This window comes from Saccopteryx leptura, chromosome 3, assembly GCF_036850995.1.
Source record: "Saccopteryx leptura isolate mSacLep1 chromosome 3, mSacLep1_pri_phased_curated, whole genome shotgun sequence".
Lineage (NCBI taxonomy): Eukaryota > Metazoa > Chordata > Mammalia > Chiroptera > Emballonuridae > Saccopteryx > Saccopteryx leptura.
This window is the reverse complement of record NC_089505.1, coordinates 66,021,122-66,040,688: the sequence shown is the minus strand read 5'-3', so window position 1 is coordinate 66,040,688 and position 19,567 is coordinate 66,021,122. Positions and strand designations below refer to the sequence as shown.

Genomic DNA, 19,567 nt, shown 5'->3' with positions numbered 1-19,567 from the left:
GGTGCTTCTTGAAAAGTAGAATTTTTCAATTTTGATCAAATCTGATTTATCAATTTTCTATTTCATGGTTATTGCTTTCTGTGTTCTAAGAAAACTTTGCTTACTCCCCAGTCAAAAAATAAATAAAAATTTTTTAGGGGCTACATACTTAGTTTTTCACATATAGGACTATAACATATCTCAAATTAAATTTTGTGTACTGTATGAGGGAGAGATTGAGGGGTTTTTATTGTCATGGTCGTTTTTCAACATGGCCGTCCAGTTGTTCAAGCACAATTTATTGAAAAGACCTCCCTGTTAACTTGCTTTGGTACTTTGGTCAAAAATCAGTTGACCATAACATTTTGGTCAATTTCTGAACTGTCTATTCTGTTCCACCAACCTATTTGTTTTCTGTAATAACATGCTGTCTTGATTACCGTTGCAAAACAATAAGCCTTTTGTATATCAATAAGTCTTGAAGTCACGTAGTATAAGTTCTCCAACTTGATTTTTTTTTAATTTTTATATATTGATTTTAAAGAGAGAGAAGGAGAGGGGGAGAAAGAAACATCAATCCTTTGTACCACTTACTTATGCATTCGTTATTGGTTGATCCCTGTACATGCCCTAACTGAGGATTGAACTCGTAACCTTGGCATATCAGCACAACACTAACCAGCTGAGCTACCTGTCCAGGGCACTCCAACTTGTTTATTTTCTTAATTTTTTTTTTCTTTTTTTAGAGAGAGAGGAGTGAGAGAGAGAGAGAAGGGGGAGGAGCAGGAGGAAGCATCAACTCCCATATATGCCTTGACTAGGCAAGCCCAAGGTTTCGAACTGGCGACCTCAGTGTTCCAGGTCGACGCTTTATCCCACTGCACCACCACAGGTCAGGCCTCTTAATTGTTTTTACTATTATCAATCCTTTGAATTTCTACATAAACTTTTTTTTTTTTTTTTTTTTTTTTTGTATTTTTCTGAAGCTGGAAACGGGGAGAGACAGTCAGACAGACTCCCGCATGCACCCGACCAGGATCCACCCGGCACATCCACCAGGGGGCGACGCTCTGCCCACCAGGAGGTGATGCTCTGCCCCTCTGGGGCGTCGCTCTGTTGCCACCAGAGCCACTCCAGCACCTGGGGCAGAGGCCAAGGAGCCATCCCCAGCGCCCAGGCCATCTTTGCTCCAATGGAGCCTCGCTGCGGGAGGGGAAGAGAGAGACAAAGAGGAAGGAGAGGGGGATGGGTGGAGAAGCAGATGGGCGCTTCTCCTGTGTGCCCTGGCCGGGAATCGAACCTGGGACTTCTACACGCCAGGCCGACACTCTACCACTGAGCCAACCGGCCAGGGCTCTACATAAACATTTTTATTTCCACATAGACTTTTTTTGTGACAGAGATAAAGAGAGATAGAGAGAGGGACAGATAGAGACAGACAGACAGGAAGGGAGAAATGATAAGCACTAGTTCTTCATTGCAGCTCCTTAGTTGTCCATTGATTGCTTTCCCGTGTGTGCTTTGATGGGGGGGGGGGCTACAGCGGAGGGAGTGACCCTTTGCTCAAGCCAGTGACTTTAGATTCAAGCCAGAAACCTTGGGCTTCAAGTCAGCAACCATAGGACAAGGTTTATTATACCACACTCAAGCCAGCAACCTTGTGCTTAAGCCAGAAACATCAGAGTCTCAAACCTGGGTCCTCTGCATTCCAGTCCAACACTCTATCCACTGTGCCACCACCTGGTCAGGCTCCACATAGACTTTTGAATCAGCGTATCAATTTCTATAAAAATATCTTTCTGGGCCTGACCAGGCAGTGGCACAGTGTATACAGCGTCGAACTGGGATGCGGAGGACCCAGGTTCGAAACCCTGAGGTCGCCAGCTTGAGCGCAGGCTCATCTGGTTTGAGCAAGGCTCACCAGCTTGGAGCCGAGATTGCTGGCTTGAGCAGGGGGTTCTCAGTCTGCTGAAGGCCCATGGTCAGGGCACATATGAGAAGGCAATCAATGGACAGCTAGGGTGTCGCAGCGGAAAACTGATGATTGATGCTTCTCATCTCTCTTCGTTCCTGTCTGTCTGTCCCTATCTGTCCCTCTCTCTGACTCTCTGTCTCTGAAAAAAAAAAAAAAGAACAATAAAGATGTCTAAAGAAAATGCTTTTAAAAAAAAAAGAAGAAGAAAAAATATCTTTCTGGGATTTTGATTGGAATTGTAGTTAATCTAAAGATTAGTTTGAGAAGGATAAACATCTTAACAATTATTATTGAGTATTCCCATCCATGAACATGGTATATTTCATCATTGACTTGAGTCTTCTTTAATTTCTCCCAGCAGTGTTTTGTGGTTTTCAACAGGACCATTCTCTGAAAGAAGTGATGATAGGATTTAGGGTGGATTGGATGTAGGAGGTGAGGAAAAAGTAGGGAGGGGAAAGTAAATGCCAAGATTTCCTCCTGAGTCACTGGGTATAGAGGAAAAAAAGATTTGCTCCAGGGTACCCACCGGGGATTTGAACCTCAGGCTCTGATTGACCTCAGGGTCACATGCATGACCTTGTGAGGCCCACCTTTCCACACTCTCCCACTCTGGGGGAACTCTGAGCCCCAGAGCCAATTAGTGCCAAAATTCCAGGACCAGGCAATGCAGAGTAGCTGACACCTTCCCCCATGAGCCTGCAAGGACCTGTTTGCTCTCCCCTCTTCCTGCATGGCTGTCTTTCCTTCCCTGCTCTGATGGGCCAGGAGGTCTGTTATAGGAAGGATTCTCCCAGCAAGTAGCCTCCTGATGGGTCACTGAGGGTCAGACAGCCCCTCCCTCTCTCCCTGTCACCCCTGGTTCTTCAAGCTAATGAGACCTGCCCTGATTCCCCGGCCAGGCTGCTGGCCTTAATCTCTCCTAGCAGGGGTTTGGGGGGAGGCCAAGAAAGAAAGGGCCCCTTATGGTGAGACACAAGGACCCAGCCACAAGGCAGGATTAGCATGATCTCATGCACACATGTGTGTGTGCGCATGTGTGTGTGCAGGTGTGTGTTTGGGTATATGGAGAAGTAGAGCAGGCCCATGTGGGGACCAGGAGCTCAGGGAGGTATTAATATTTAGAGAGAAAGAGAGAGAGAAGAAAACACAGAAGGCACAAGAGCCAAGGACAGTCCGAACAGAAGTACCTACATAGGGAGAAAGACATGAAGAGAAAGGTAGAGAGAGAGAGAGGAAGAAGCAGGGCAAAGAGAAAGAAACAGGAAGGGAGATTAGATGTTAGGAGGTTGGATAAAGAAGGACAGAGGTACTGAGGGTCGGCTGGAGTTACAGGGAGAGGTGGACAGACAAGGAGACAGGGACAGAGCGACGCAGAGGCTGAGAGAGACAGAGACACACAGATGCCAAAACCAAAGCACAGACAAACCGAGTCACGAAGAGAGAAAGAGAACGAGAGACAGAGAACTAGAGAGACCAAAACAGAAATACAGGTAACTCAGTCAAGGCAGGGACAGAGAGGAGCAGGGGCGGAGAATGAGAGAGGGGAACACAAGCAAATTGGCAGAAGGGGCGTGATCTGAGGCCCAAAGAAAAGAGAAACTGAGGCATAGAAATTCCAAACAAAGACCAATGGCATGGAGAAAGAGAGAGAGAGAGAAGAGAGGAGGAAGAAGTGTGAAAAGTTGATGTCCAAAGACAAAGACACAAGAAGGTCAGAAATGAGAGTGATGGAGGCTGAGGTCAAAAAAGAGAGAAAAAGGGAAACGGAGGCAGATGAGAGAACAAGGGGGCAGAGCAGAGATGAACTAATCGGCAGACAGACTATTGGGTGGAGAAAGGGTGACCCAGGAGAGGGACTGCGAAAGCCCTGCTTCCTCATTTTTCAAGTGATCTCTCCAGGACACCCAGCATTTTCCTCCTTCTTCTTTCATGAGACAATAGCCAAAGCTGCAGGGATGCCAGTTAGACCTAAGGAAGAACTTCCATGAAGAGTGGCAGCTCCTGGTCAGAGACAGGAGCGGGGGCCTCCCTTCCCCATCAGCCCTAATTGCCAAGATGTCATGGTGGGGAGAGGAGGGGATTAGGCGGACAGATGCCCTGCCCCCTCCCAGCCAATGTCACCTCCTGGCGCCCAGTCCAGTCCCCCACCCGGGCCAGGATTACCCTCCGAGATCCAGGCCACACGGCAAATGACATCACTGGTGGCTGGGGCTTAAAATCTCCCCATGTGAAGGGACCCATTTCCTTCAGCCTCCGCCATCTGACAGCCCTGTCCAGGACATGGGCCCTGTCTCTCCTTCCTGAAGGTGAGTGTCTGCTGGGGCATTGGAGGGGATGGAAGGTGGGGAAGACGTGAGAGAGGGGACAGTAAGGGGCAGAAGTTGGGTTCATTTTTTTCAAGACTTTTCAGTGTCTGGCGCAGGGGCTAATGAGTGTGTGATGATTGCAGAACAATGCCACATGGAACAGAGGTTCCATGCTGACATCTGGGGACACTGCTGGGTTGTGACTGCAAAAGGAGAGAATGAGGGTAGACAGGGAGAGCTGGCCCCCAGATAGGGGACCCTGGAGGATTCAGGGGCAGTGATGTGACCAAGCTCCCTCCGCTTCCAGGGCTGGGGCCTCTCAGCCATTTGAAGGCACCTGGCACTCCTCCCGGTGGATTTCCTTTAAAACTCATCACTGCCTGAAACCTTCTCATCATTTGTGTGTTTATTCACCAACTGCCCGTCTCCCCACTGAACCTTGACTTCCTCCCACGCTGGGCATGTAGTTGGAATGCCTAAATATTTGTTGAAAAGATGGACGGATGACAGAAATAGAATTGAGGCGACACGCATAGAGGTTTGTGGCTGCAGCAGGAGGGAGGGAGGGGAGGCTGAGAGATGCCCAAGGGGACAGAGAATTGGACAATTTGGGGATCGCAATTCTGGCAAACTGCTTACATGGGAACTTCATTGCTCCTAGAGGCTCTGGCTTTCCCATGTCCCAGTGGCACCTGCATCTCAGACCCTTGTCCCCCTTGATGGAGGGGCCCATGGGGGCTGCAGAGATCTGAAAAGGAGGACCTTGAACGAGGCTGAGATGGGGCAGTCGTGCCAAGGCTGATGTGAGGCTGCCTGAACCTGGGTTTAAAGGCTGCCCTTTCTCACTGTGCAGCCTTGGTCCTTCATGTGACTTCTCCAGGCCTCAGTTTCCTCATCTGCAAAGTGAGGACAATGACAAGTTGCCACAACGACTCAGTCGGATGATCGCAGGTAGATTTGACAGTCAAGGGCAGGGCTGTAGGGCCTGAGATATCTGGGTTATATTCCTGGTTGTGCCACACACACCTGGTGTGACGTCAAGAACTGACAGAACCACACTCAGCCTCAGTTTCCTCATCTGAGAAATGGATGTCTTAGCTCTGTGGGGTCGTGGAGGCATGTGGCTTGCTGATCAGGAAGGCACAGGCTCAGGGGACAGGTGCTAGCTCAGCCTTGGCTCTGCCACTGGCATGCGGGATGGGACTGGGGACTCTCGGAGCCTCAGTTTCCTCCTCTGTGAAGTGGGATGGTAATAGGAAGTTTTCACTATGTTATTGTTCCCCAAGATGTTATTCCCGAGGCCCTGGGAGCAGTGTCTGAGCACCTGGGGACTCCAACAGGGGGTCATGTCCTGGTTGTCAGCTGCCTGACCTCGGGCAGCACCATCCGCCCGCCCCCTCCGGCTCCATTTCCCCACCTGTCCAATGGGATGACCTCCCCGGGTACCCACAGGTGCGCTCGAGCCTTCCAGCCTCACCTGTCAGAGCACTTGCCCAGGCAGGAACCTGGAGCTCAGGGGTTGGCCCCCAGGGCAGGGACAGTGGTCTCCCTCTCCTTACTCCATGGGATCATGAAGCATCACAGCCTTGAAATGTGCCTGGCAGGACACTAACAGGGTTGCTGTCAGGCTCATCATAAATGCTCAACAAAGGTAAACACTGTTGTCTACGCTCCTTCAGATCAGACACACGAAGACTTTGAAGGAGTGTCTGCTGAGGAAAGAAGTTCTAAGGTTCCGGTATCATGAGCTTCCCCATCTAGGTGCCGACCTGGATGTCTGCTATTGTCTTGTTGTCCGCTCTTATCAGGAGTCTGAGGAGTGGAGGTCATTATCATTATCAGCTGCTTGATCTGGAGTGAGCTGCTTCCTCCCCCGAGGCTCAGATTCCCCACCTAGGGGGTGGAATCACCCCCGGGAGAGAGTTCTAGTCTTTCCAGAAGGCCAGGTTAGCAGGATTACCTGGTGTGCGATGCCAGAGTGAAGACATCGGAAGTGGATGCTTTTATTCTACGCTCTGCAAATCGTCCCAAGCACACAATTCTCGGTTCTCCCTGTTTCCACTCTCTCCAGAGCTTCCAATGGAACATCATTGCTCCCTGGAAGAAGAGAGAGAGGACACAGGGAGCCCCGCTGGGGGCTGGGAGAACAGGGCATCAGGAATTCTCCAGGGTTGGAATCCCCTGTCCCACTCACAGCCTGTGTGTGTGTGTGACCCTGGGCAAATCACGGGGCCTGAGCCTGAAGATGTTGTCAGCTGTAAATTGGGAACATAATACGTAGTAATATAGTTTCTGCCTCCCTAGGTTGTGCTGAGGACTTGGTGACATCCTGTACAGAGAAGGCTTGGCTGTGAGTTATCTATGACTGTGTAACAAATCACCCCCAAACTTTGAAGGTAAAAACAGTAAGTCTTTATGATGGCATACAGTTTCTGAGGGACGAGAACCCAGGAGCTGTGTGACTGTATGATTCTGGCTCAGGGTGTTCAGATGTCAGCCAGGGCTGCAGTGACTTGAGTTCTTGACTGGGGGGCTCATTCCCGTGGCTGGTGGCGAGAGGCCTCAGTTCCTCTGCATAGACCTCCCCATAGGATGGCTTGAGCGTCCCCAGAGGGAGAGCCAGCCTCGGAAGTCACACAGCTATTTCTATGATGTCTTGTTGGTCGCATGAGTCAGCCTGGCTCAGTGGGAAGGACAACGCAAGAGTACGAAGATTATTGGGCACTGCCTAGGATTCCAATAGATTCTTATAATATCATGGTGCTACGGCTTTTATTATTATTATCAGCACTGAGCCTCCCCATGACTTTCCATCGGGTCCTACATAATCTTAGTCCACTTGGTCCTTGATTAGTTGTTCCAGTCTCCCTGGACACCTTGTTTCTCCTTCAACGAGATAAACCCAATTCCAGCCCCCAGGCCTCTGCCCCTGCTGTTCCCTCTGCCTGGAAAAGCCTGGACCCTGAGATCTTGCCAATGCTGACACGGAATCCTTCCCTGGGCAGCTCCAGGGTCACCCCCTTCCTGAGAGCTCTTCCCTGATCTGAATTTGCTGCTTTGCCGTCACCCCACACCCCATCATTATCATAATAAATACCCTTATTTAATTTCCTCAGAGGTGCTGAAACTCTCTAGAAGCAGTTTGATTTTCTAAGAAAATCCACTTTCACTGTTTCTCTGACCTGAACCTGGAAGTTCACTCCCATGAACAGAGCTGCTGTGTGTCTTATTTCTTGTTATATCCCGAGTTCCTAGAGCGGGGTAAACGCTTGAAAAATGTTTACCCAATAGACAGTAGAACCTCCGCTTGTGATAAATAGAACTCTCCCGCCCAAATGAGAGACGAAAGGGACAGGGCAGGGAGGGAAGAATGGGTAGGAGCTGAAATAAATGTCATCATATTTTTAATTAAAAAAATGTTTAATTGATTGTTTTTAGAGAGACAGAGAGAGGGAGGGAAAGAAAGAGAGAGAGAAGGAAGCATTCAGTTGCTGTTCCACTTAGTTATGTATTCATTGGTCACTTCCCGTATGACTGGGGATGAAGTTTCAGGACAATGCTCTAACCCACCAAGCTAACCTGCCAGGACCTCTATTTTTAATTCATTTATTATTTTTATTTTTATTAAGTGAGAGGCAGGGAGGCAGAGACAGACTCCCACATGCGCTCCCACTGGGATCCACCTTGCAAGCCGCTACCAGGCAAGGCTTTGCCCGGCTGGGCCACAGCTCCACTGCTTGGCAACAGAGCTATTTTAGCATCTAAGGCAAGACCGTGGAGCCATCCTCAGCACCCAGGGGCCAACTTTGCTCTAATCATTTGAATAATGACTGCAGGAGGGGAAGAGAAAGAGAGAGAGAGAGATTGGAGGGCGGGGAGAAGCACATGGTCGCTTCTCCTGTGTGCCCTGACCAGGAATCTAGCCTGGGACTTCCACACGCCAGGCCAATGCTCTACCGCTAAGCCAACCAGCCAGGGCCTTTATTCATTTAATTTTTCAAATATTTATTGGTGGTGCAGGAAGACATAGCAGGGATGGAAATATACATAGTCCCTGCACTCAGGAAGCTGACAGAGTTGGGGAGACAGACAGTAAACAAACTTATAAATGTGTTATATTCAATACAGCAATGTCTTGAAAAACAGGAGAGAGAAAATGAGTGTGTGTGCGCGTGTGTGAGAGAGAGGGACATTCAGTTGAGGGTGTGGGATGGTGTCTCTGAGAAGTTACGTTTGGGCTGAAACCTGTGGCGGAGGAGTTCACTGGTGAGGGGACTTCAGGTGGGGGGCGCGGGCGACAAGCACTCCTGGCCCAGGAACAGCTGTGTGAGTGTCCGGAGCAGCTGCGAGTTTCTGAGGCATCTTAATGAAGGCCATGGCGACCCATGGAAAGGCTCTCATTTTTTTTAGAGTTTATTGTTGGTTTTACTTTTGAAAAGGTTACAGTATATGTGGTTAAAAGTTATCCAAACTATAAAAACAGGGTATGAATACAGCACACCTCTCCAGAGGCAGCCATGTTTACCGTCTCTTGTGTCTTTCCTGGAAACGTCCTTTGCCTAGAACAGCATATATAACAATGATGATGATGATAATGATGATGATATTAATAATAATAATAAAATCATTGCCTTGTTTTTACAATTGGAGCATTTTAAATTAAATTTTATTGGGTGACATTGGTCATTGCCTTCTTTTAAAAATATAAATGCCTAGGCTATACACCTGAAAGTAATATATTGAATGTCAACTATAAGTGAAAAATTTTTCAAGGTTGTTTTTTTTTTTTCAATTAGCAACTATTGGGACTCAGATAAACCTCATTGACTGCAATACTGCCACTGCACAAAGCTTTTATTCAAGTGTTTTAAATAAAATAAAATAGTAAAAATTACAAATGACAGCATGCTATGTGGACTGCTCAGCACCATATTTTCTTCTTTGAATATATAATACATGTGGCCCTGGCTGGTGGCTCAGTGGATAGAGCATCAGCCAAGTGTATGGACGTCCCCAGTTTGATTCCCAGTCAGGGCATACAGGAGAAGCAACCATCTGCTTCTCCCCCGCCCCCTGCCTCTTTCTCTCCTTCTTCCCCTCCCACAGCCAGTGGCTTCATTGGTTCCAACGTGAATCCATGTGCTGAAGATACCACCATTGAAGGGCATCAGCCTCAGGCACTAAAAATAGCTTGATACTCAAGCATCAGCCCCAAATGGTGTTGCTGGGTGGATCCCAGTCAGGGCACATGCAGGAGTCTGCCTCATTATCTCCCCTCCTCTTACCTAATATATTATGTATATATATACATATATATATGATATATTGAATATGTATGTATTACATAATTTATGTCATATATATTTTGGTAGTATATGGTCTCTTAAACATATACACATTCACACACCCCTGTTTTAAAATTGTAATTTTAAAATATTCAGAAACCTCTCAGACCATATATAACAAATACAGGTCAAAGATTTATTTAAGTCATTGGGAACCAGCCATTTCTGAGAGGAATTCAAGAAACAGAAATGAATACAGTTATGTGCCCATCTAATCATTTATACATACAATTACACAAACGTGCAGAGACCCATCCCTAAGTCCCTTCATCTAATCATTCATACTGACACAGATACATTCATCTATCCAATCCAATATATGCCTACAGCTCGATAGGACAAAAATGGGCATAGAGCCTGACCAGGCAATGGCACAGTGGATAGAGCATCAGACTGAGACGTGGAGGACCCAGGTTAGAAATCCTGGGGTCACCAGCTTGAGCCAAGGTCGCTGGCTTGAGCAAAGGGTCACTCGGTCTGCTGTAGCTGTCCCGGTCAAGGCACATATGAGAAAGCAATCATGCCTGACCGGGCGGTAGCACAGTGGATAGAGTATCAGACTGGGATGCGGAAAACCCAGGTTCGAGACCCCGAGGTCGCCAGCTTAAGCAAGGGCTCATCTGGTTTGAGCATAAAGCTCACCAGCTTGAGCCCAAGCTCGCTGGCTCGAGCAAGGGGTTATTTGGTCTGCTGAAGGTCCACGGTCAAGGCACGTATGAGAAAGCAATCAATGAACAACTAAGGTGTTGCAATGTGCAACGAAAAACTAATGATTGATGTTTCTCATCTCTCCATTCCTGTCTGTCTGTTCCTGTCTATCCCTCTCTCTGACTCTCTCTCTGTAAAAAAAAAAAAGAAAGAAAGAAAGAAAGAAAGAAAGAAAGAAAGAAAGAAAGAAAGAAAGAAAGAAAGAAAGAAAGAAAGCAATCAGTGAACAACTAAGGTGCCGCAACCAAGAATTGATGCTTCTCATCTCTCTCCCTTCCTGTTTTTCTGTCCCTATCTGTCCCTCTCCCTGTCTCTGTCTCTGTCTCTCTCTCTCTCTCTCACACACACACACACACACACACAAAATAAGCATAAAGAAAAGGTCATCACTCAGACTGGTTGTTTTTTTTTTTGGATTGATTTTATCAAGAAAGGCAGGGAGAGAGAGAGACGGGGACATCAATCTGTTCCTGTATGTGCCCTGACTGGGGATCAAACCAGCAACCTCTGAGCTTCCAGAAAGTGCTCTAACCAACCAAGCTATCCAGACAGGCCTCAGACGTTTTAATGTGAGCTTCCCTTAGGGTGATCAACCAGACTGGTATGTATGGGACTCTTCCAGACTTGGCCCTGAAAGTTCCACGCGTCTAGAAATCCCTCCATCCCAGGCCAACTCAGATATCTGGTCACTCAACTCCCCCTGATTCTGCGAGAGACTGAACATCTTTCCCAGGGTCCTAGAAGCAAAGATTTTGGAGAGGGAAGTGGCAGGACTGGATTTTTGTGAGGAACAGAGTAGGAAGAATAGCTTTTACCGATGATGTCCATTACAGCCTCAGCTCTATTGTATAGACAGGCTCGGTGAAGCTGTCTATACAGTGGGTCATGTGTATAGGTGGAGAAACTGAGGCACAGAGTCCCAAGATCACATACCTTAGAAAAGATTGAGGCAAGGCCTAGCCTACAGTGGCGCAGTGGATAAAGCGTCAACCTGGAATGCTGAGGTCGGTAGTTCTAAACCCTGGGCTTGCCTGGTCAAGGCACATGCAACAAGCAACAAGCAAACAATAAACAACTAAAGTGAAGCAACTGAGTTGATACTTCTCACTCCCCGCCCCCTATCATCTCTCTGTAAAATCAGTATGTAAAATCTTAAAAAAAAAAAAAAAAGACAGAGGCGGGATTTGAACTTACGCCTTCCTGTCACCACCAGGTAGCGGGGGAGTGTGTGAACTGCGCCCGCCTTCTCTTGCAGGCCCACTGACCTGGGCCCCAGCGTCCCCGAAGATCATGATGGCGTATATGAACCCGGGGCCCCACTATTCCGTCAACGCCTTGGCTCTGAGCGGCCCCAGTGTCGATTTGATGCACCAAGCTGTGGCCTATCCAAGTGAGTACAGTCCTTCTCCCCGCCACCCAGGCTGGCCTCCACCTTTTGGGGCCTCTGGAGTCCCTTGCCCTCAGGAGGAAGGTGGAAGGATGACATCAGGGCCATACACAAATCCAAAACACTACTTCATGTCACTTGGAGGAAAGTATATGGATATTCATAGAAATTCAGGATTGTGGTTCTTTCTGGAGTGAAGGAGGGGGGACCCAGGAGGATCCCCATCTGTCAGCAATGCTATATTTCTAAGAGAAGTGAGCTCTCCATTTTTTGTGTGTGGCATTATTATTATTATTTTTATTATTAGAGGAAAGGGAAGAGAAATAGAAAGAAGCATCAACTCACTGTTCCACCTAATTGTGTCATTGATTGCTTCTCATATGTGCCCTAACCAGGGCTCAAACGGGCTCAAACTCGCAACCTCAGTGCTCCAGGGCGAGGCTCTAGCCATTGTGCCACCCACTAGGGCTGGTGACATTATTTTTTAGCTGTTTTAGTTTTTTTGTTACATTGAATATTATGAACCTGACACTTTGATAGGCTAGAAATGGTTAAATATCCACAATGTCATGTTTTAGTGCCTAAGAAATTGTGGAAAGGGGGCAAAAAAAACAAATTCGTACACCTCCTTACAAGGCTAGGGCCAGTTCTCCTCAGGTGAAATGTGAGCCCTAAAATGACAGGCAAAAAGGGACCCACTCCCAGGGGCACAGAGAAGTCTAGAGATCAGATAAGATGACCACCCAGGAAGGGCTTCCTGGGGTCCCATGCACCCTCAGGGCCTCACCAATTGAAGAAGAGAATTGAAGGCCTGGGTCACCTGAGAGTCCTCTTTCCCTGTCCCCGGCCCAGGCGCCCCGAGAAAGCAGCGGCGGGAGCGGACCACCTTCACCCGGAGCCAGCTGGAGGAGCTGGAGGCTCTGTTCGCCAAGACCCAGTACCCGGACGTGTACGCCCGCGAGGAGGTGGCGCTGAAGATCAATCTGCCTGAGTCCAGGGTTCAGGTGGGAGGTTCTGGTTCCTGGGCCCCTCCCTTCCCTCCTGGGGTCCAGAATGATGGGAGGAAGGAGAGGTCACAGAGTGACAGTGACAGCCAAAAAATGCCCTAAAAATCCTTCACACACACACACACACACACACACACACACACACCCTGAGCTTGTCTCTTACCACTCCCCCTACTCCAGCCAACCGACCCCTGGTTCTACCTCTAACATGCCTGCCAAGCACACTCCTGCCTCAGGACCTTTGTATGCACTGTTCCCCCTACATGGAATGTTTATTCCTCATCATCTTTTTCAAGATCTTTACCAACCAATTAAGTCACCTTGTCAGTCAATGAGACCTATATCAACAGTCAAATTTATAGTTGCAGTCTTTCCCCTCCCAACTCTACTGCTCCCCCTTGTCCTGCCCAATCGATTCTTTCATAGTATTTATCACCTTCTAAAATACTATGTGATTTACTAGCTTATTGGTTATTTATAATTTGTCTCTCTCAACTCAAATGTCAGCTTCACTGATGGAGAAGACAGTTAATGCACAGTTATTAACAGAGTAAATGGATGAATGTATTTACATGTGTGCTTGTATGATTGTGTATATCTGATGATTAGATAGATAAATGTGTGCATGTATGTACAGTTATATATATGTGTGTGTATGACTATGTATGTATTGAATGGGTGAATGTATATATGTGTATATGAATGATTTGATGATGGATGGATAGATGGATGGGTATATGTGTGCTGGCATGAATGTGTATATGTACAATTGTATGTATGAATGATTGAATGAGTGGACAGATGGATGGATGGATGGGTGGGTGGGTGATGGGTGGACAAATGAATGGAGGAATGAATGGAGTGCTCCAGAACGAACCACAAACGGAGAGGTGACCCCGGCCTGTCTCACCAGTAAGCAACATCATTCCTGAGTGCCATGAGGGCTCCCTGACCTCCCCCCTCCCCCACCCGCTCTCTCCTCTTTCCCCAGGTCTGGTTCAAGAACCGCAGGGCTAAGTGTAGACAGCAGCGGCAGCAGCAGAAGCAGCAGCAGCAGCCCCCAGGGGCCCAAGCCAAGGCTCGTCCTGCCAAGAGGAAGGCAGGCACCTCTCCAAGGCCCTCCACTGATATCTGTGCAGACCCCCTGGGCATCTCAGATTCCTACAGCCCCCCTCTGCCCAGCCTCTCAGGCTCTCCTACGACAGCGGTGGCCACTGTGTCCATTTGGAGTCCAGCCTCAGAGTCCCCTTTGCCGGAGGCCCAGCGGGCTGGGCTGGTGGCCTCAGGGCCTTCTCTGACCTCAGCACCCTACGCCATGACCTACACCCCTGCCTCTGCTTTCTGCTCTTCCCCCTCTGCCTACGGGTCTCCCAGCTCCTACTTCAGTGGTCTGGATCCCTACCTGTCCCCCATGGTGCCCCAGTTGGGAGGCCCGGCTCTCAGCCCCCTGTCAGGTCCCTCCATGGGACCCTCCCTGGCCCAGTCCCCCACCTCCCTGTCAGGCCAGAGCTATGGCGCCTACAGCCCTGTGGACAGCTTGGAATTCAAAGACCCCACAGGCACCTGGAAATTCGCCTACAACCCCATGGATCCTCTGGACTACAAGGATCAGAGTGCCTGGAAGTTTCAGATCTTGTAGAAGCAAGTCTCCTCCATCTCCCTCCATCTCTTGCTAAAATCTGCCTCCCTGAAGCTTAGATAGGCGGCAGCTGTGAAGAAGCAGCAGGAGCCAGCCATCCTGCCAAAGGTTGCAGCCATTTCGGCTTCATGAGCAGCTTAGCTCAACACAGCCCCCCATTTCCCCCCGGGAGACGGCCTCCTCCCTCTCCTGGGGCGACTGAGCAGGGCTCAGTGTTCTCTCCACCCAGCTCCAGTTCACACCGACTCTAACTGGTGCTTCCAACCATACGCTCCAGACTCCAGGAACTGGTGCCGAGAACTTGCCCTGGGATGAAAGGGTACCAAACTTGCCGTGGGTTCGGGGGTGATGTTTGGGTCGGAACTGAGATGCCCTTGAACAAACCAGTAGGGAGGCTCGATTCCTTAACTTTCTATGTGGACGCTTCTTTAGCATGTGGCTAGAGATCCTTCTAGAACTTCCAAAGACAGACTTGAAGAATCCCCATCATGGAAACTTAGGCCAGTTATACAGTTAAATCAAGGACAATTATTCGACAATTTTAACTGACTTCACAAATGTCCGGTTTACATGGTAGGCTTAGGGGCCTGTTTGCTTATATTTAGCATCTATTTGTTTTTAGTATCTTCTTAAAAACACTTCATTTTTCAACCACTCATTCAGACAGTAGGAATGAACACATCTGGTAGAAGAATGGAGGCAACTTGCCTGTTCCATGTCTATTTCTTTTTTTTTCCTTTTGTTTTAGGGTTGTCTAAAGGTGAAGTTCATCCAAACATTGGAGGAATTGTGGTAGTTGCAAGGGGTGTATCATCTATAGTTGTGGGTATTTTAAAGAGAAGAGGGGGTGAACAAGCTTCCCACCTATAAATATAGAAAAGCCGGGGTGGGAGAGAAGAGAAACGAATTTGGAAGTAGGCCCACATTTCCACAGACAATCCCTCTTTTAGATGTTTTGCTTGCAGTTTCCATTGCGCGATTGAACAGCAGCGTTTGGCCTGAGGACATCTTCCTGGGGCAGCACCATATTGCTTTTAATACAGCTAGACCTGGCAGAGACAGTACTGTGAGAATTCTAAGGAGTCAGGCATTTTGATACCCTTGGAAGCTGGTGCATTGGCCTCTGCCTCCTCAGCCTGACTTCTCCTTTCATTCCCAGTTTAGGAGAGGCAGGAGCCAGGAGTCTTTCACCTGTGGGTTTCACAAGGCACAGGTGAAAGAAAGTGGGGTGGGAAGGCAGTGGTGTGCTGGTAGATGGCTAACAAGTGGTTCCCCAGGAAGAGGAAGAGCCCTGATTTGTAGTGCTTGCCAGTTTCCATGGTGTAAATACTCCCATTATGTCTAAATTCAAGGCACCAATCTGAGGTCACCAAACTTAGGGTTGGGAAGAGATGCATGTAATCTGAGTTTATAAGCCAGTAGGAGTTGGCTCCAGGACCCCAGAGGAGGGAAGGGGTCAGGAGGAAGCCACAGTGTGAAGAGAGGCTGAAAGGCATCAGATGATGTTTCTGGGTTCAGGCCAAGAAAGGTTCCCACATCCTGAACCCCGGGGGGCACAGCGTGATCAGTAGAGCCCACAGAGATGGTTTACTCAACACACCACTTGGTCATCTCTTGTGAGCCTGAGTTTATGACATTAAACCCAAGAGAGGCCCAGAATCCAGAGTGGGACGCTGATAAACAGGGGTGCAGGATGGGGGATCCAGACAAAATTCACAGGGGAGGGTGGGCGGAGACGACACCGTGCTCTGGGTGAGTGCCCAAGTTGGGACGCGAATGCGTTATTAGTTACTCATTTTGTAGACACTCCACACTCTGGGGCTGGGGTCCCGAGTGTAAACAGGACTCCGGGTTCCCCATCCACAGGGCAGGGCATGGCTGTGCAAGCGATTCAAAGGCAGTTTGATAAGGGGTCCAGGGAGGGCTTGATGTTCTGAAGGACGGAAGGCAAGAGAAGCTGAGGACACAAGGAACTCCTATCATGCGGTCTTCCAAGGCTGCTCGAGGAGTTCGAAAGAGAGAGGAACGGAATCTGTTCATGAAATTCCTGGAGTGGCCGCCTAACCAGCTGTCAATGAAGATGGCAAAGGGTCTACTTTCCAAAGCCAGGAGGAGTGACAAGGGAAGTGGGGACAAAAGGAAGGGGCCACAGACCTTCTGTCCTCCCCTATCCCCTCCCTGGAACTTCAGGTCCCCCTTCCCTGGCCTCCTTTGGACTGAAAGTGATTAAAATGTTGAATCCTGCTTAAAGTCTGGTGATTGTTTTTATTTCCATAGATGGACAGACAGGAAAGACGGACACAGGGATTGCCCTGTCCCTTCCCTCTGTCCTCATCTTCTGCACCTGGGGGCTTGGGCTCACTCACGTGCTTCCTCCATTTTCCTGGCTATCTCCCTAAAGCCAGTGAAGCGGCGACATGGGCTCCGGTGACCTGCCTCCACCCGCTGTGGCCTCGCTGGCCTCCATACTTCCTGCCTCAGTGGCCGTGTGAGGGTGGAGCCCCCCATCGATCTCTGCAGCTTCACCCTGCACCCTTTCTCCTTGCACCTCTCATCCTCGATCATATTCACTTCCCACCATTCCTCTCCAATCTCTTCTTTCTCTGTCTCTCTTCCTCTGGACTGTCCCTCAGGCTCCCAGGTCCCTGTGATTTTCTTCTGTATTTTTGTCTTTTTCTTTCTTTCTCCTCATTCCCTTTGCCTCTGAATGTCTATTTCTCCTCTTCCAAGTTCCTGCTTCTGTCCCTCCCGATTGCAGGGATTGAACACAGTACTGATGGGGTCAGACAGTTTCTCCAAGCCTGGTGCAGCCACTGCTGGGCATATGACCTTGAGCCATTCATTTTCCCCTGCCTCAGTTTCCCCACATGGGGCATCGAGAAGGCTTGTTTTGAGAGAATTAAATGAGATTTTTATATTAAGCAAGTGGTTCTGAATACTGGTCCACATGAAGAGGTTAATATACATTTACTTCATTTTGTGATTAAAATACATATCTCATAAAATTTGCCATTTTTTTTTTTACTATTTTACATAATGCCATTCAGTGGTACTAAGTACATTCAAAGAAGAAGTCAGACACAAAAGGCCACACACTGTAGGTTCCCATTTCTCTGAAATGTCCAGAACAGGCAAACCCACAGGGACAGAAAGCAGATGAGTGGCTGCCAGGGGCTGGGAGAGGGGGATGGGAAGTGGCTGCTTAATGGGTCCGGGGCTTCTATTCAGGGGACAAAAAAAGTTCTGAAATTAGATAGTGACCCAACAAGTCCACTCCTAAATATATACCCCCAAAGAACTGAAAACAGATATTTAAACAAAAATTCGTACACTCACGTTCTGGCTGTGCTATTCACAGTAACCAAGAGATGAAAACAACCCAAATGCTCATCAACCGATGAACGGGTGGGCAAACGTGGGGGATCCGACAAAGGAATATTACTGAGCCTCTAAAAGAAATGAAGCTCTGACACCTGCGACAGCATGGATGGCCTTTGAAGACACCATGCTAAACGTTTATCTTAACCTAATTTTAAAAATGTTTAGCCCTGGCCAGTTGGCTCAGTGGCAGAGCATTGGCCTGGCATGTGGAAGTCCCATGTTTGATTCCCCATCAGGGTACACAGGAGAAGCAACCATCTGCTTCTCCACCCCTCCTCCTGCCCCCATTCTTCCCTTCCCACAGGCATGGCTGGAATGCTTCCAGCAAAGTTGACCCCAGGTGCTGAGGATGGCTCCATGACTTCACCTCAGGTGCTGAAATAGCTTGGTTGCTGAGCTATGGAGCAGAGGCCCAGATGGGCAGGACATTGCCGGGTAGGGGGCTTGCTGGGTGGATCCCGGTCAGGGCGCATGTGGGAGTCTGTCTCTGCCTCCCCGCCTCTCTTGGTTGATTTTTTTTGAGAGAGAGACACATCAATTTGTTGTTCCACTTATCCATGCATTCATTGGTTGATTCTTGGATGTGCCCTGACTAAGGATTGAACCTCTAGCGTTGGTGGTATATCAGGATGATGATTTTTTTTTTTTTACTGACCTTGTACTTGTGCCATTCATAGCAACTTTATTCATAATAGCCTCAGACTGGAGACTACCCATGTCTGTCGACACATAAATGGATACACAGATTGGGGTGCATCCAGACAATGGAATAAAGTCCCCAGCAATAAAAAGCAATGAGCTGACAAACAGAGCATGGGCGACCGGCACAGTAACAAGAGAGAGAATCCCCCCTCACAGCGGCACACACCCTACAATTCCATGTATATGAAATTCTAGAAAAGTGGAGTTGTAGAGGCAGGAAGTGAACAGTGGTTGCCAAGAAGTGGGGTCAGCAGGCAGAAGTCACCACAAGGAAGTCTTTTGGGGCTAGAAATGTTCTGTATCTTGACTATGGCGATGGTTCCATGACTGTGTACAATTGTTCAAACTCACCAAACTGTACACTCCAAGTGGGTGGATTGTAGAGAACATATACCTCAATAAATCAAATGGGAAAAAAAGGAAGAAAAATTTACTAAGTAGGTGCTATTTGCCAAACACCTTTGAAAGCCAATTCTAACCCTTACTTCTCAGAACCCACCAGACACATGCTGCTATATTCAGATGGATGCTATTATTATTCCCATTTCCGAGATCACAAAACAGAGGCAGAGGAAGGTCAGGGAACCTGCCCAACGTCCACAACTAGGAAGAGGTGGAACTGGGGTTTCTGAGTATCTTGTTGGGATGCAGCGCCCGGACCACCCGGCGAGCCCCCCCCAACTCTCGGCCCCGCCCTTCAGTCTTGCTTCTCTCTCCGGGTTTCTCCTTTCCCTGACACGCGGGCACACAGAGGACGCAGGACGGAGTGTTTCTCCATTCTCTTTTCCTCTCTCCATCTACCCCTCACCCCCTTGTCTTCGTCCTCTCTCCTGTCTCTCCTGGTCTCTGAACCCTTCCCTGGCTGTTTTCTCTGTCCCTGAACAGGACTAATTTAGCAAATGCCCCAATCCTCTTACCCAGACGGCCCAGCCTCAGCAGAACCGCAGGGGAATTAGCGAGGATTAGGTTCGCACGCCTGACACGCGGGGGAGGGGACTCCGCTGTCACGTCCGAGTTTTCACTGTGATGCCCTCCTACTCCCCTGCCCTCCACGTAAACTCATGCCCGGGGCACACAGTGATAACAAAATCACCGCCAAACTGCCTGGCAAGCCCTTATCAGGAGCCAGGCCCTG

The 19,567-nt window shown here is 48.7% G+C and overlaps 1 protein-coding gene and 1 pseudogene across 4 annotated transcripts; one reads left to right on the top strand and one right to left on the bottom strand.

The window, feature by feature from the left end:
* Positions 1-3,089: 3,089 nt before the first annotated feature.
* On the top strand, positions 3,090-16,593 carry CRX (cone-rod homeobox). Of its 4 annotated transcripts, XM_066373876.1 has the most exons (7): positions 3,090-4,263; positions 4,571-4,801; positions 5,117-5,214; positions 6,568-6,659; positions 11,572-11,706; positions 12,556-12,707; positions 13,702-16,593. In XM_066373876.1, the coding sequence occupies exons 5-7, from the start codon at positions 11,607-11,609 to the stop codon at positions 14,347-14,349; spliced, it is 900 nt and encodes a 299-aa protein (XP_066229973.1). In that variant the 5' UTR covers positions 3,090-4,263; positions 4,571-4,801; positions 5,117-5,214; positions 6,568-6,659; positions 11,572-11,606; the 3' UTR covers positions 14,350-16,593. The 4 variants fall into 4 exon arrangements, with proteins under 4 accessions (XP_066229973.1, XP_066229972.1, XP_066229970.1 ...); XM_066373875.1 differs by lacking the exon at positions 5,117-5,214; XM_066373873.1 differs by lacking the exons at positions 4,571-4,801; positions 5,117-5,214.
* On the bottom strand, positions 8,986-9,116 carry LOC136401833 (U4 spliceosomal RNA; annotated as a pseudogene).
* Positions 16,594-19,567: the final 2,974 nt, after the last annotated feature.

Coding starts and splice junctions, on each gene's coding strand:
- CRX (XM_066373873.1), top strand. CDS start 11,607: ATGATGGCGTATATGAACCCGGGGCCCCACTATTCCGTCAACGCCTTG. Junction 11,707..12,555: donor CCAAGCTGTGGCCTATCCAA/GTGAGTACAGTC, acceptor TCCCCGGCCCAG/GCGCCCCGAGAAAGCAGCGG. Junction 12,708..13,701: donor TGCCTGAGTCCAGGGTTCAG/GTGGGAGGTTCT, acceptor CTCTTTCCCCAG/GTCTGGTTCAAGAACCGCAG.